This window comes from Thamnophis sirtalis, unplaced genomic scaffold (genome assembly GCF_051295495.1).
Source record: "Thamnophis sirtalis isolate CommonGarterSnake01/CBP01778 unplaced genomic scaffold, rThaSir2_p1.2 scaffold_7, whole genome shotgun sequence".
Taxonomy (NCBI): domain Eukaryota; kingdom Metazoa; phylum Chordata; class Lepidosauria; order Squamata; family Natricidae; genus Thamnophis; species Thamnophis sirtalis.
This window is the reverse complement of record NW_028261387.1, coordinates 90,735,031-90,751,358: the sequence shown is the minus strand read 5'-3', so window position 1 is coordinate 90,751,358 and position 16,328 is coordinate 90,735,031. Positions and strand designations below refer to the sequence as shown.

Below are 16,328 nucleotides of genomic sequence, written 5' to 3'. Positions count from 1 at the left end.
ATCTAAGACTACTCCCAGAAGCTAACATATGGTAGTTGGGCTAAGGCAAGATGATTATTTTAAACCATGGTTTGTTGAATAAGAGAAGGGGGCAAGGAACAGACATCACACTAAGCCAAAACAAAATAAGCCACTTCTATGGCTTACTAGTGGATCCCCCAATATTGAGTCCATCAAAATCTCACTCCCCTCTTTAAAAAGAGAGGTAGTTTGGTGTAGTGGTTAAAGCAGTTGGCTGCTTTAACCACTACAGAGACTGTAGCAGAGACTGTGAGTTCTAGTCCTACCTTACGTGTGAAAGCTGACTGGATGACTTTGGGTCCATCATCAATTCTAGTCTTGTGTTAGGCATGAATATTGACTGGTTGACCTTGGGTCAATCACCAGCAAATTATGAGTTCTAGTCCCACTTTAGGATGAAACAAGGTTGGGTGACCTTGGGCCAATTACCAGGAGACAGTGAGTTTTAGTTTTGCCTTAGGCAAGAAAGCCATCTGGGTTACTTTGAGTCAATCACCAGGAGACAGTGAGTTCTAATCCCACCTTAGACAAGAAAGCTGTCAGGTTGACTTTGAGCCAATCACCAGGAGACAGTAACTTCTAGTCCCGCCTTAGACAGGAAAACTGTCAGGGTGACTTTGAGCCAATCACCAGGAGACAGTGAGTTCTAGTCCCACCTTAGACAGGAAAACTGTCAGGCTGACTTTGAGCCAATCACCAGGAGACAGTGAGTTCTAGTCCCAGGAAAACTGTCAGGGTGATTTTGAGCCAATCACCAGGAGACAGTGAGTTCTAGTCCCACCTTAGACAGGAAAACTGTCAGGCTGACTTTGAGCCAATCACCAGGAGACAGTGAGTTCTAGTCCCAGGAAAACTGTCAGGGTGATTTTGAGCCAATCACCAGGAGACAGTGAGTTCTAGTCCCAGGAAAACTGTCAGGGTGATTTTGAGCCAATCACCAGGAGACAGTGAATTCTAGTCCCACCTTAGACAGGAAAACTGTCAGGGTGACTTTGAGCCAATCACCAGGAGACAGTGAGTTATAGTCCTACCTTGGGCTGGAAAGCCAGTTGGGTGACTTTTGAGCCAGCACCTCTCTTCCAGACCAATCCACCTCACAAGGTTGTTGTTGTGGGGAAAATAGGATGGGGGGGAAAGAGTATTAGGTATTTTCACCGCCTTAGGTTACTGATAAAGCAATAAAGGCAAGTTAAACGTCTAATAAATAAGTAAAAGAAATATGACTAGCCATGTTCACCATCATGGGTAGCTTCCCCAAAGATTTCAAAATGTGTCCACTCTTGCCCCAAAGTTGGGTTCTTCTTAGTACAGTGTCTGAATCCAGCCTACTTTTCATCTTAAAGTTGGTGCTTTCCTTTTGAATAACCAGAGTGTAGAATAGCTTCCAAAAGTAAAAACAAAAACAATAAATATGGAAAGGAGAAGCATTTCTAAATTAAATCAGTACCTACCACATTGCTTCAGTTGCAGCCATCGCTGAGGGGCTACCACAAAGAAGAGGGGGGGGGGGTCAACCTATTCTCCAAAACATCTGCAGGCAGAACAAGAAGCAACGGGGGGGGAAAACTCATCAAAGAGAGAAGCAACCTAGAACTGAGGAGGACTTTCCTGACCGTTAGAACAATTAATCAGTGGAACAACTTGCCTCCAGAAGTTATGAATGCTCCAACACTGGAAGTTTTAAAGAAGAGATTAGTAAACTATTTGTCTGAAATGGTATAGGTTTCCTGCCTGTGCAGAGGTTAGACTAGAATGTGTGTCAGCAACCTGTGGCTCCGGAGCCACATGCGGCTCTTTTCTCCCTCTGCTGCGGCTCCCTGTTGGCTGATTCCACCCCGTTTCCCACAGAAAAGAAAACACTGGGAGCTACAAAACCTGGGTAGGCATGACTGGGGTGTGTGTGTCATGTGACTGGGTGAGAGTGAGTGACGTTGAATTGGCCAGGCCCACCCAGGTTTTGTGGCTCCCGGTGTTTTCTTTTCTGTGGGAAATGGGTCCAAATGGCTCTTTGAGTGTTTAAGGTTACTAGAAGATCTCCAAGGTCCCTTCCAACTCTGTTATTCTATTATTCTGCTAGTTACATTAAAATGTGTGATAATTTATAGATCCTATGGATTTCTGTTTTCTCCACAGCTCTTGGCCATGTGGAAACCCGGGCGCATGCCGAGGAACGCCTCCTGAAGAAACTTTTCTCTGGATACAACAAATGGTCCAGGCCAGTTGCTAATATTTCCGATGTTGTCATCGTGCGTTTTGGATTGTCCATTGCTCAGCTTATAGATGTGGTAAGTACGGCTGGAATTAATTCCATGAGTCTGTTTGGTGAGGGTGGCTAGAGGTGACCTCTCTTCTCGCAGGTTTGAATTTCTAAGTGGACCTTCTCACACACACACACACACACACACACACACACACACACACACACACACACACAAAACCAGGAATCCAAAACAGGAAGTGCCAAAGGAGGGTCAGAACATTACTTAGGGCAGTATTTCTCAACCGTGGCCATTTGAAGATGTGAAAACTTCCCTTCCCAGAATTCCCCCATTGCTGACTGAGGAATTCTGGGAGTTGAAGTCTACACATCCTCCAGTGGCCAAGGTTGAGAAACATTCTGTTACAATGTCAATCTAGAACCTGTGGCATGCGTGCCAGCTGATTTTCAGGTCTCCGTCTCACGCCTGCGGGAGACAGGAGCACAAGTGCAGGGGAGGAGTGGCGGAGTGGCGCCCCCATGCCTTAGTTCCAGGAAACTTCAGGGAGGCCTGCTAGGCCCAAAACGGGGCATGGAGAGGTCGCGCGCATGCGCAGGGGGAGCGCGGGAGGCCGTGTGCATGTGCAGGGGTGGCGGGGGGGCATGTGCGCATGCGCCGGGGTGGGAAGCATTGCATTGTGGGTGTGGGCACACACGCACGCCCTGTCGCATGCACACATTTGATTTCAGCACACGAGGGGAAAAGGCTTAGCCATCACTGACCTAAAATTTGGTACAACTCGACATCTTAGTGAATACAACATCCACAACAAATATTTTCCCCAAAAGTATAGGTAGTCCTTGACTTACAACCGTTCATTTAGGGACTGTTCAGAGTTACAACGGCACTGGATGAAGTGACTTATGACCGTTTTTCATAGTTACGACCTTTGCAGCGTGGTCACATGATCAAAATTCAGATGCTTGGCAACCGGTTCATACTTATGACCGTCGCTGTGTCCCAAAGTCAGGCGATCCCCTTTTGCGACCTTATGACAAGCAAAGTCAATTGGGAAGCAAGATTCGCTTAACGACTGGGTTACTAATATATCAAATGTAATATTTCACTTAACAACTGTGTGCAAGAAAAGTCCGAAAATGGAGCAAAATTCACTTAACACATGTCCGGCTTAACAGCAGAAATGTTGGGGTCCATTGTGGTCACAAGTCGAGGACTACCTGTGTTATTAAAAAATAAAGATTGGGTCTGGTTGAATTGGATTCTTGGTGGAACCCATAATGTGAGGAAAATATCTTTGATATATTTTCTATATATTTAAAAAAATGGTCTATGATCAACAAAAAACATCTCTTTATTTACACTTGTGCAAGTGGATTTTCGGAAAAGAGAGAATACTTAGGGCAATAGGTGAGACTTAAATACACAAGTTGTAGTCTCATACTATTACATTAATGTACTTGGCATAATCAGTAACAATACCTTGCCAATATTGACAATAGTTGGCAATAATTAAGCTTCAGCCCAAAAACAGATCTTCCATGTTCTTCCTTGTAAAGTTTCCCATTCACATGCATGTCAAGAACGCATATTTTTATTTTATTTTTTTCAGCAGATTTTTTAAAATTATTTTTTCCCTTCTACAACACCTTACAGTCATTACGTCAACATTGTTATGTCATCATACCTGTACATGTATATAATATTTCGCTTCTATATTTACACACCTTCATACACAGTTCTATATATATTTATATATATTGTTTTTTGGCTTAATTAATTTTATTCTTGTTTTGCAGCCAGTTGTACCAATTGTTCCAAATTTCATAATATTCCGACTCTTCTTTATCTTTTAATTTCAGTGTTAATTTGTCCATCTCTGCACAATCCAAAGGTTTTTTTTATCACTAATTCATCCGAGGGGGGGTATTATTTTGTTTCCAGCATTGGGCAAATGCTATTCTAGCTGTAGTTAGCAGATGTACTTAATATGTACTTAATTTTCTTTGTATATTTCCCTTTGATTATTCCCAGTAGAAAGATTTCGGGTTTGTATTTTATCTGTTCTCCTGTAATTTCTTGCACCCATTTCCAAATTTTTGTCCAATATTTTTGTGTTTCCGGGCAGGTCCACCATATGTGATAATAAGTCCCTTGTATTTTTTTTACACTTCCAGCAGGTCGGCTTCATGCTTGGGTACATTTTTTTAATGCACATTTTTTTAAACTCTACAAAATTCCCCTTTATTTCCGAGGTTCCCGTATTCTGACCATAACAAGATAATTACCGAACTTCCTGAACACAAATCCTTAGTGAGGCGACTTCCAAATTCCCATCTGGGATATTCTTGATGAAATCAGAGTGACCTAAGCTGATATGACCCACGCATAACATGTTTGTTCCAGCTAGTACTTTTCCAGCTTAAGCAAGCTAAATAGATATGTATTGCAAGATCTCATTCAAAATGGAATCTGTGAGGTTCATTTCTTTTTAGGCAAACAATTCAGATCCTGTTTCTCTCACATAGGGTTTTCTTGGCAGTGTTGGGGGAAAACGACTGTCTCCTTCTAACATATTTTTTTTCCAGCTTTCCGATCGATTATTCCCAATCTGAGCACTGTCAGATCTGACCTTCCTTAACTTCCAAGATCAGTGAAGTTCAACTTGCTACTCTAATCGCAGATTTTTTATTTTATTTTGGGGGCCTAGATTTCTTTGGGGCAAGAAAATGATTGGAAGTACCTTTACGCCTAAGAATAAACAGAATTCTTCTGGTAATTTAGTGTGGTTTTTCTTTTTTTTAAAAAGGAACAGACAAGTAGAATTATGGCTGGGTTGAAGTTTGAAATCTGACTCCTAGAAAGAGTGCAAAGAAAAGCGAGATAATAAGAGGTCCGGAGGCTGAATTGTGTGGTGAACGGTTGAGGTAGCTAAATATGTCCACTCTATTGAAGAGAAGGATTAGAGATGATATGATAGCTGTCTTCCAGTATTTGAGGGCTGTCACAGAGAAAAGGGGTTTGACTTATTATCTCCAAAGCATTAGAGGCAGTGGTGGGATTCAGCCAGTTCGCTCCTATTCGGGAGAACCGGTTGGTAACTTTCTAAGCAGTTCGGAGAAACGGTTGTTGGAAGAAATCTTTTGTTTTTTCCCACTTTACAGGGCTAATCCTGTAAGGAAGGCAGGAGGGAAACATTCTGATGTTGTTTCTAGCCTAATCTTTATTGCCCTGCTTATAGAAACTGCCTCTCCAGTTAACCCTTATTGCCATTGTAACAACTAAGGCGAAGTGCCCATCGATCTGAGTGACATTGACTTGGCCATGCCCACATGATCACATGACAACTGAGCCCCGCCTACCCAGCTGGTCATTAGAGCAGAGAACTAGTTGGTAAATTATTTGAATCCCACCACTGATCAGAGGGCAGGACTAGAAGTGATGGGTGTTCATCCCAAATTGTGTAGTTGGGGAACTAGAAGGACTCGAGGGGACGAACGTATCTGCTTTGATTTCTAGCAAGGGCCTGTTTCTATGCTCTTCAGGGCAGCCATTTTGTGAGAGAGCCCGTGACCTAGTTCTCAATTGTAAATGTGCCCAGTCACTCCTGAAAAAGTTTTGGAGGCTTGGCAGAATTGTTTTAATAATTGAGAATTGATGGAATTGATAGGCTTCCTAGTGAAGGCTGCAGATTAATCATGCAACAGAAATGGGACAGCATGCGTAATATATGAGGCTGGGGAGCTGAAAGCCAACAGTTTCATTTTAGAACACTTTGGGCTTCCTGAAATTAATGTTGTTGTTGTTTTTTTTAAAAAAAGGGAGAGTACAGAAATCTCCAGTGAAATTTTTAAGGCTTAGAATGGTGGTGTCATCGCTCAGATTAATCACAGCCGTGCAATTGCTGTGATTAAACTATTTCTGGAGGAAGCATGGAAAACTGGGTTCCCCTGTGGTAATTTAGTGTAAATGAGAATTTTGGAGAGGGGGGAAGGGAAAGGAATAAGAAAGGGAGAGAAGAGATAGGAGGAGAGGAAGGGAGCGGAGGGGAGGAGAGGAGGAGAGGAGAAGGAGAAGGAAAGGAAAGGAAAGGAGGAGCAGAGGAGGGAGAGGGAGAAGAAGGAAAGGGAAGGACCAAAAAGGAAATGAGGAGGAAGGGAAGGGAAAGGAATAAGAAAGGAAGAGAAGAGATAGGAGGAAAGGAAGGGAGCGGAGGGGAGGAGAGGAGGAGAGGAGAAGGAAAAGGAAAGGAAAGGAAAGGAAAGGAGGAGCGGAGGAGGGAGAGGGAGAAGAAGGAAAGGGAAGGAGCAAAAAGGAAATGAGGAGGAAGGGAAGGGAAAGGAATAAGAAAGGAAGAGAAGAGATAGGAGGAGAGGAAGGGAGCGGAGGGGAGGAGAGGAGGAGAGGAGAAGGAAAAGGAAAGGAAAGGAGGAGCGGAGGAGGGAGAGGGAGAAGAAGGAAAGGGAAGGAACAAAAAGGAAATGAGAAGGAAAGGAAGGGAAAGGAATAAGAAAGGAAGAGAAGAGATAAGAGGAGAGGAAGGGAGCGGAGGGGAGGAGAGGAAAGGAGAGGAGGAGGGGAGAAGGAAAAGGAAAGGAAAGGAGGAGTGGAGGAGGGAGAGGGAGAAAAGGGGAGGAGAGGAAAGGAGAGGAAAGGAGAGGAGGAGGGGAGAAGGAAAAGGAAAGGAAAGGAGGAGCGGAGGAGGGAGAGGGAGAAGAAGGGAACGGAAGGAGCAAAAAGGAAATGTGAAGAAAGGGAAGGGAAAGGAAAGGAACAAAAAGGAAAGGAACAAAAAGAAAATGAGAGGGAAAGGAAAGGCAGAAATAATATGGGGTGCTTTTGGTACTCCAAAGACTGAGATTTATAGATACAGTGTGTGTGTGTGTGTGTCTGTGTGTGTGTGTGTGTTCATGCACGTGCATGTGTGCAATAGTGTGTTTAGTGGTGCACGCTGGGGGAGGAGAATCTTGCAATAGGCAAGTATTCCTTCTGAAGGACTGCTCCATTGATCTTTGCACAAAGTTGCTTTGTCATTTATTATGCATAAGAAGTTGAGTAACTGAAAAGTGACCTGGGAATGGTTTCAGAGTTTTTACATAAACCCACATGCAAGTCTTGTTCTCTGGCTTGAAAAAGAGACAGGGAGAGAGAGAGAGAGAAAGTGTGTCTGTACAGAATTCCTGTAATCACTGCAAGGTGAAGCCCATTCAAAAAAAGAGGCAAAGAACTGGTGAGATTGAAATTCACTGATTTCCTTTTGGAAATTGACTTCCTCTCCTTTGTCGAGATAGCCACAAGAATGTAAGATCCATGATATTTTTGTTGTTGTTTATTTATTCAGTTCTAATAAACCAGTGTATTGTAGACCTATATAATTAGATTCGACTATACACTTAATTTTGGGAATTGGCAGAGAGACCTTTTAACTTAATTCTTTTTGTAAACTTGATCTTTCCAGCCAAGCTCCCTGATTGTGTTTCTTCTACACTTAGTCCTTGACATGACAACTGAGCCCCAAATTTCTGTTGCTAAGCGAGTTTTGCCCCCTTTTATGACCTTCTTGCCACAGTTGTTAAGTGAACCAGTGAGGTTGTTAAGGTAGTAATACAGAATAGAGTAGAGTAGAGCAGAATCAAATAGAATAGAATAGGACAGGGCAGAATAGAATAGAATAACTTTATTGTCACTTTCATTGTACACTAATTGGCATATTTAGGAGTGGTATTCACATACCTTCCCTACCGGTTCGCAAATGTGAGTATACATGCATACGTGTATGCGCTCAGCCTTCCGCGCATGCGCTTTGGCTTTTAAAAAAATGCCTAAATGGAATGCCATAGAGCTGGGGGTGGGCGGGCGTGGCCAGCTGCAATTTCCAATACCGGTTCGGGCGAATCGGTCTGAATCAGCCGAATACCACCTCCACACACATTAAAAATGAAATTTCATTGCATACAGCTCTTAAAGGGTTCACCACCTCCAATTTTATACCATATACACATGACAAGATAAATAAATAAACAAATACAAAACTATGTATATAGCCACATACATTATATGACACTGAGAAGCAACACAGTCTAGTTTGGATATATATGTGTTTAAGATGAGAAAAATGAACCTTGTAAGTTTACCAGACCAATGGCCTAGGGAACAAATGGTAGTCCAGCTAGAAATACTTTGAAACCTCCTCCCAAGTTGTTCCACTGATTAATTGTTCTAACTGTCAGGAGAAACAGTCAATTGTTCTAATTGTCAGGAGAAACTGTCAATAGAAACAGACCACAAAATGGGCTTGTGGGGTCTCTAACAATGCTTTGAACTCCAAGCACATAGCACTTATAAGCAGCATCCTGAATAAAGGGAAGTGAGCTTCCTATAACCTTGTTGCTAAGTGAATCTGGTTTCCCCCATTAACTTTCCTTGTCACAATGTGCCTCATCTATGTCAGGAATTTTTCGGCTTTTAACCCTTGCTTAACTCTGCTCGAATGATCATAAAAAGTCAGACGAGATGAGGCACGTTGTTCTCCTGCCTCCTCCTGTAGAGGGCGCTTTTTAGAGGCTTTTTTAAACAGTTAAACACTAAGCAGAGTCATCCATGGTGACTCTGGCAGCAACTAGTTCAGCCTGACCTCAGCTCTTGCCTTTTTCCTTTTACATTTTTTTTTCTTTTCATGATGACAGTTTTGAGGCTCTGCCTCCCCTGACTGCACGTCCCTGATGCATTCAAAACGGGCCATGTAGGGACTTCTGAGAGGGGTGGAGTGGGCAGGGCCAGCCAGGAGTAGGATTTTGTAGGGTTCTCTGAACTGCACAGAATCTTAGCTAGAAGTTTTCCCGATCCTCTGCAAACCCCCTGCAGCCCACCCCTGCAACTGTCTCAAGAAATGTCGTAAAATGGGGCAAAACCCACTTAACAAATGTCTCACTTAACAATGGAAAATTTTGGCTCAAAAATCATAGGTCGAGGATTAACTCTACACACCTTCCTTAAAAATCCAAACATCAAAATGAATCCTGAAAACAGTGCAATAAAACCTTGGCAAAGGTGGATTTTTACTGCAACCAAGTACAATTAAACGTTTCTTCACGCCTCTGGACTCTTGTCTGTACTTCCCCAAATGAGGCACACCTCATACTTTTGGGAGATCCTCATTTAATGCAACCATTATTAAACATGTATGGTGTTATGGCATGCTTAGGAAAATTCTAACTTGCGTGGTGGAAGTTGGCAGCAATTAGTACTGTGGTTAGAGAGTGACTTCTATCCAACTTTAAAAACCAGTGGAGGTGTTTATGATTCATAGGCCCAAGTTTAAAGTCATCATAAAGGTGGAGGCAAGACATAGCACTTCTTTTTGAGGTTGCTATGGAGATTTGGATTTTATTTTTTGCTTTTCAGAATGGCAGAAAGTCAATGTTATTTCTTTTCAGAAGCCAATAAAAACAAAACTTTCTAAAAGAATATGGATAATTTTACTTGTTTCGTGCTTAATTTTGAAAGTTGGGGAGTACTGGATATGTAACCATTTGTTTATTGATCATTCAGAGTTACAATAGCACTGAAAAAAGCCAGGATTTTGACCATTTCTCACACTTACGACCGTTGCATGGTCCCATGATGAAAATTTGGATGCTTGGCAACTTCGATTCATATTTATGACGGTCACAGTGTCCTGGGGTCATATGGTCATCATTTGCAAGCCTCTGACAAGAAAAATCAATGGGGAATCCAGATTCACTTAACAGCCATGTTACTACCTTAAAAACTGCAGTGATTCACTTAACAACTGTGACAAGAAAGGTGGTGAAACGGGGCAAAATTCACTTAACAAATGTCTCACTTAGCAACAGAAATTTCAGGCTCAAGTGTGGTCATAGGCCGGGGACTATTTGTACCTCTTAATACAAGGTGAACCAAAAATGGCAAAAATGTTTAGTAATATGTCTGCCAAATGTTGAAAATGTAATCAGACCCCAGGTATTTATTATCATATGTGGTGGATTTGTATGAAAGTAAGAAAATATTGGAAGAAAATAGATACTTGGTTGGAAAAGGTGATTAAGCAACATATAGAATAGATCTGAAACCAGAAATATTTTTCTTGGGTATAATGCCGGAGGGTTGTGATGAAAGGACTATATATTTAGTTTTGCATGTATTGACAGCAGTAAGGATTGTATTTGCACAATATTGGGAAAATGAGAACACTCCCCCAGATGAGGCTGTAATTCGAAAAATATTAGGCTGTGCAGAGATGGATAGATTGACTTTTAAAATAAAAGACAAAGAAGGCACAGAATATTACTTGACATGGAATAGATTTTAGGAGTGGTTAGAGAGAAGATATAGAAATTAGATGAAGGAAGATGATTGCTATGTATGAATTAAATATAAGGATGGTTTATAATCATAAGTATGCCAATATAATTAACAGAATTATGAATAAGCTAATATAAAGAGAAAATGAACCAAAACTATCCTGTTATATTATTGCTGTTGTTACTAGTATATACTACACCGATTAGATCCCACAGATCAGGCCTCCTCCGAATTCCATCCGCCGGCCAGTGTCGACTGGCGACTACCCGGAGGAGAGCCTTCTCTGTGGCCGCTCCGACCCTCTGGAACGAACTCCCCGTGGAGATTCGAACCCTCACCACCCTCCAGACCTTCCGCAAAGCCCTTAAAATCTGGCTATTCCGACAGGCCTGGGGCTAAAAAGCTTCTACCCCCTTCTCGAATGGTATGACTCTTGTGTGTTTTAAATTATGTATTGTTGCGTGTCGTTTTAATTTTTGTCTGCATCCCTCTCCCTTGGTTGAGTTGTGAGCCGCCCTGAGTCCCCTTCGGGGGAAAAGGGCAGCATATAAATAAAATAAATATTCAACATTCAACATACTAGTACTAGTTAATATTTTGTTATGTTCTCTCGTTGTTTTTCTTTTGTAAATGATATACCCTGACAATACACTGTATTCAAAATGTTTATGAATTAAACAAAAACAAACAGACAAAGTGAACCAGATGCACACCTCTTGTCAATTACAATTGTCTCGCACAGTAGCAGAAAATTTGGGCTCAATTGGAGTTGTAAATCCAGGGCTACCTGTATGAGCAGCCCAGTGATGGGATTCAGCCAGCTCGCACCTATTTGGGAGAACTGGTTGTTAACTTTATGAGCAGTTCGGAGAACTGGTTGTTGGAAGAAATCTCCTTTTGGTTTTTTCCACTTTACAGGGCTAATCCTGTAAGGAAGGCAGGAAGGAAACATTCTGGTGCTGTTTCTAGCCTAATCTTTATTGCCCTGCTTACAAAACCGCCTCTCCGATTAACCCTTATGACATTGTCACAGCTAAGGTGAAGCGCCCATCGACCTGAGTGACATTGAGTTGGCCACACCCAAACAGTCACATGACCACCGAGCCCCGCCTACCCAACTGGTCATTAGGGCAGAGAACCAGTTGTTAAATTATTTGAATCCCATCACTGGAGTAGCCTGTCAAAGAGGAGGATTAAGGAGGGGCATGATTGCTATCTTCCAGCACTTGAGGGGACTGTCACAGAAAATAAGAGATTTGAATTATCCTCTAAAGTACTACAGACTAGAACAAGAAGTAATGGGTGGAAGCTAATCAAAGAGAGATCCAATCTAAAAATAAGGAGAAAATTTTGGTAGTGAAAACCATTGATCTATATTGAATAACTTTCCTCCTGGAGTTGTGGCCGCTCCATCATTGGAGCCTTTCAAAAATAGACTAGACAAGCACTTAACCAGGCTGGTATATAGGTCTTCTGCCTTCAGCAAGGGGTTGGACTAGAAGACCTCCGAGGTCCCTTCCAGCCCTATGGTTCTATGTTCTAATCTGAAACGTTTTAGCAAACGTGGTGTCGATATTGTAGTCGGTGAACCTTTGTCTCTAATTCCATTCTCCAAAAAGTCATTAAATAACATTGCTGCTTACTAAGTAAAAAAAAAAAAATAATTTCCACTTAAAGCTCGTGGAACATCATGTTTCCTAACTAAATGGACAGTGCTGAATTGTTTTCTTTATGTTTTCCCCTCGGGCTATGTTTATCCAATATTCCCTGAATAATAACAATAATGTTATGTACATATCTCAAATGAATTCTAAAAACAGGCCTCCGCTGGGTTTCGGCTTCATATAAGATAGCTGCCCTTGCTAATCTGTTTCCTTCAAATACAGTTAACTGCTCACAGGCACTGCGCGGGCTGGGGATGATGAGATTTGAGCCCAACTGCAGGGCAGCATGGGAGCTGTTGTAGCATCCTTCTACTGCCCTTGTTTTTAACAGAATGGCAGAATAACAGAGTTTGAAGGAACCTTGGAGGCCATCTAGTCCAACCCCCTGCTCAAGCAGGAGACCCCATATTATTCCAGACAAATGGCTGTCCAGTCTCTTTTTAAAAGCCTCCAGTGATGGAGCACAACTTCTGGAGGCAAGCTATTCCACTGATTAATTGCTGGTTATTGGTTAATTGTTAATTACAGGTTAATTATTAATAGCATGGCACTCGTTCTCGTGAAACTAAAGGGAGGGAAGTGTATTTAGACTTGCAAGATTCTATTATTGTAATTTTATAATAAAATTAGAATTAACATTCATAACTGGCTTTCTAGTTGGGTATACCTTGAGGGGCTGACAGTCACCCCTCCTTTCCACTGGTTTATTGTTCTCACTGTCAGAAAAATTCTCCTTATTTCTAGGTTGCTCCTCTCCTTGCTCAGTTTCCACCCATTACTTCTTGTTCTGCCTTCAGGTGCTTTGGAGAATACCTTGACCCCCTTCTTCTTTGTGGCAGCCCCTGAGATATTGGAATGTTTTAGCCTCCAGCCCGTCAGCCTCTGCTTCGCTATTTGCTTTCGGCTGCCATTGAAATGGGGAGGGGGTGCCTGGTATTTGGGAGGGGAAGATTTGGTACAGGAGAGATTGTTAAAAGGGAGTTTTGTTCTCACCATCTACTGCGCATGCTGAATACTGGTGTTTAGAGTTGGTCAAGGCCAACCGTCCTGCATACCAACCTGATGATGCTCCTTGCAGATGAAACCCACATGACACCTGAGGGATTTGTAGATTGGACAATGGGGTGGGGGGTTACCGGAGGGAGGGGGTTGGACAAATATTGATATGTATGATTTTGCGCGCTTTTGCCTCAGACCTTGCTTTGCTTAGCTGCTATCTTTTCATAACCAGCAAAAGCCGAGGTGGCGCAGTGGTTAAATGCAGCACTGCAGGCTACTTCAGCTGACTGCAGTTCTGCAGTTCGGCTGTTCAAATCTCACCGGCTCAAGGTTGACTCAGCCTTCCATCCTTCCGAGATGGGTGAAATGAGGACCCAGACTGTGGGGGGTGATATGCTGACTCTGTAAACCGCTTAGAGAGGGCTGAAAGCCCTATGAAGCGGTATATAAGTCTAACTGCTATTGCTATTGCTAAAAGTACTCTTAATTCTGCAAAATGGAGTTAAGTGGTTTCTTTCTTTGTTGCTGAGGGAGGCTGGTTTGACAGCCCCCTTTTCAACTGTATTGCTATTTTCTGCACTCTTTCCAGAGTCTCAACATCTTCTTTTACAATATGGTGACCAAAACTGGATGCAGTATTCTAAGTGTGATCTTACCAAGGCTTTATAAAGTGGTACTAACACTTCATGTGATCTTGATTCTATCCAGTTAATGCAACCTAGGGATTGCATTGGCTTTTTTTTGTGGGGGGGGGGGCTGTTACCACACACTGCTAGCTCGTATCTAAGTGATTGTCCACTAGGACTCCAGGATCCCTCTCGCAATTACTCTATTGAGCAAGGTTTCACCTAATCTGTATCTCTACATTTGGTTTTTCTTGCTTTTGAAGTGTCCCAAATCCTAATCTACCTAAATGAGGGGTTGAAGTAATTGATTTTTGTCCTGTTGAAGTTCTTCTCTGCAACAATCAAACTGAGCCAAATTTTATTACAGGCAGTCCTCATCTTACAACCATTCATTTATTGACTGTTCAAAGTTACAATGGCACTGATAAAAGTGACATGACCATTTTTCACACTTGCAACTGTTGTAACATTCCCATGGTGACATGTGTTGTGGCCCTCCAGCTGCCAGCAGAACTGGAGGCAGACTCGGAGGATGAGGAGATTGGGGAGGAATTTGGGCAAGTTCTGGATTCTAGGGTCAGGCCATCCGACATTTCCCAGCCACTTTGGAGGCTGAGATGAGTGGGGAGGAAGAACAGCTGGGACCTGTTCCAGATGCATGTATGTGCAGAGCTGTTAGGAGAGGTGAACAACGGAGGACAAGGAGTGGACTCGGGAAGCAAGGCACACGTGGAGGCTGAATAGCCCCATCTCTGGCTGGGGAATAAATAGAAGCAAAGGGGAGTGGTTGTCGTAGGAGACAACAGTTCGTATTTCTGAAGATTTTGCTCAATGTGTTTTGTGCCACAAAGGCTACTTGCCAGAACTTAATTTGCAGCCTTTCAGCTGGGAGCTCACAACTTTGCAATTATTGCAAGTAACTGGTAAGGTCTTTTGCTGCATTTAACTCCTTGCAAGATTCTTGCTTGGACTTTCAGCGGGGAATGCAATTAATTCACAAGAGGTAAATAGAGAGGGTCTTTTTGTGACAAGGAGTCTGTTTCTAGCTTCTGCTAAGGCTGGTTCAGAACAACGCAATCAAAATTCAAATGCTTGACACCTGGCATAGATTTATGATGGTTGCAGGGTCCCACGGTAAAGTGATCCCATTTTATGACCTTCTGGACAGCAAAATCAATAGGGGAGCCAGATTCATTTAACAACCATGTTACTAACTTAATAATTGCAGTTATTCACATAACAACTATGGCAAGAAAGGTCATGGGGAAAGCTCACTGAATAACTAACTGTCTTGTTTAGCAATGGAAATTTTGGGCTCAATTGTGATTGTAAGTCAAGGACTACCTGTAAACAGAGCAAACCTCACTCCTTTTTGGCATTGATGATGTTACCTAGTTGGGTAATGAAACGTCTTGTTCTGACAGTTAGAACAATTAATCAGTGGAACAGCTTGGCTCCAGAAGTTGTGAATGCCCCAAAACTGGAAGTCTTTAAGAAGATGTTGGATATCATTTGTCGGAAACGATATAGGGTTTTGTGCCTCGGCAGGGGGTTGGACTAGAAGACCTCCAAGGTCCCTTCCAACTCTGCTATTGTATTGTATTGGAAGACCTAGGCTTCCCCAGAAGCCAGTCCTCGTCCCGATAAACCCCTTTTATTTAATTTACAGTGAATTCCTCTCCAGCAAAGTCTTTCCTCTCCCACAGTCTTTCAAGATAGTTCACAATTACCGACCTTTATCAGGCTTGGAGAGCAGCCAGGCTGATATCTTTCAGACACTGCAACACTTGGCAAGAATGCAGGAATGAATTAATTGTCCCCTGCAAACTCTACTCCCCTGTCGCTCCTCTTTTATTTCCTCTGGGAGGGGCCATTCGTCGTCCACCTGTGGCCTTACTTCCGAGTCGACCCTTGTTCTTTACCTGTTCCCTGCATCTGGCAACTCTGCGCATGCGCACACTGGGAACAGGCTCCAGCTGTTCCTCTGCCTCACTGATGTCTGACTCCGAAGGCAGCTGATAACTGGCATACGGCCCTGGCCCTCTCTCTGCCTCCGACACAGAGCCCTCATCAGAGCCTTCCCCAGACTCCAGGACTGGCCCAGGTTCCTCCCCAACCTCCTCACTATCCGATTCTGCTGCCAACTCCGTTGGCCACTGGCAGGCCACAACCTGTCTGCAAAAAACCCCCCAATAAGCTCAGAGAGCATCAAGAACCCCACAAAATCTGGTGTGCTAAAAGAAGTATTTTATCTTTGTATTTTATAAATCTTCTCCTGGTTCCCTATATAAAGAAACCCAGAATGCCAAGGAGAAAATTGCCGTAGGACTTAATCCCGTTTTTTTTTCCGGTGAAAAGAGCTACTGTATGAATATCTAGTGCTTCCCGTCGCTTCTTATTTAGCAATCCAACAGAAACTATCCACTTGAAGAGTGGATATGGAAATTTCATATCTCTGTGTTTTACCCAGCTATATT

The 16,328-nt window shown here is 42.7% G+C and overlaps 1 protein-coding gene across 1 annotated transcript in view; it reads left to right on the top strand.

Moving 5' to 3' along the window:
* Positions 1-16,328, top strand: part of CHRNA4 (cholinergic receptor nicotinic alpha 4 subunit) — a 74,963-nt gene that overhangs the window by 8,012 nt on the left and 50,623 nt on the right. The window contains exon 2 of the mRNA XM_087720596.1: positions 2,155-2,306. Within this exon, the coding sequence (XP_087576722.1) occupies positions 2,155-2,306 (152 nt within the window). The remainder of the gene's footprint in view (positions 1-2,154; positions 2,307-16,328) is intronic.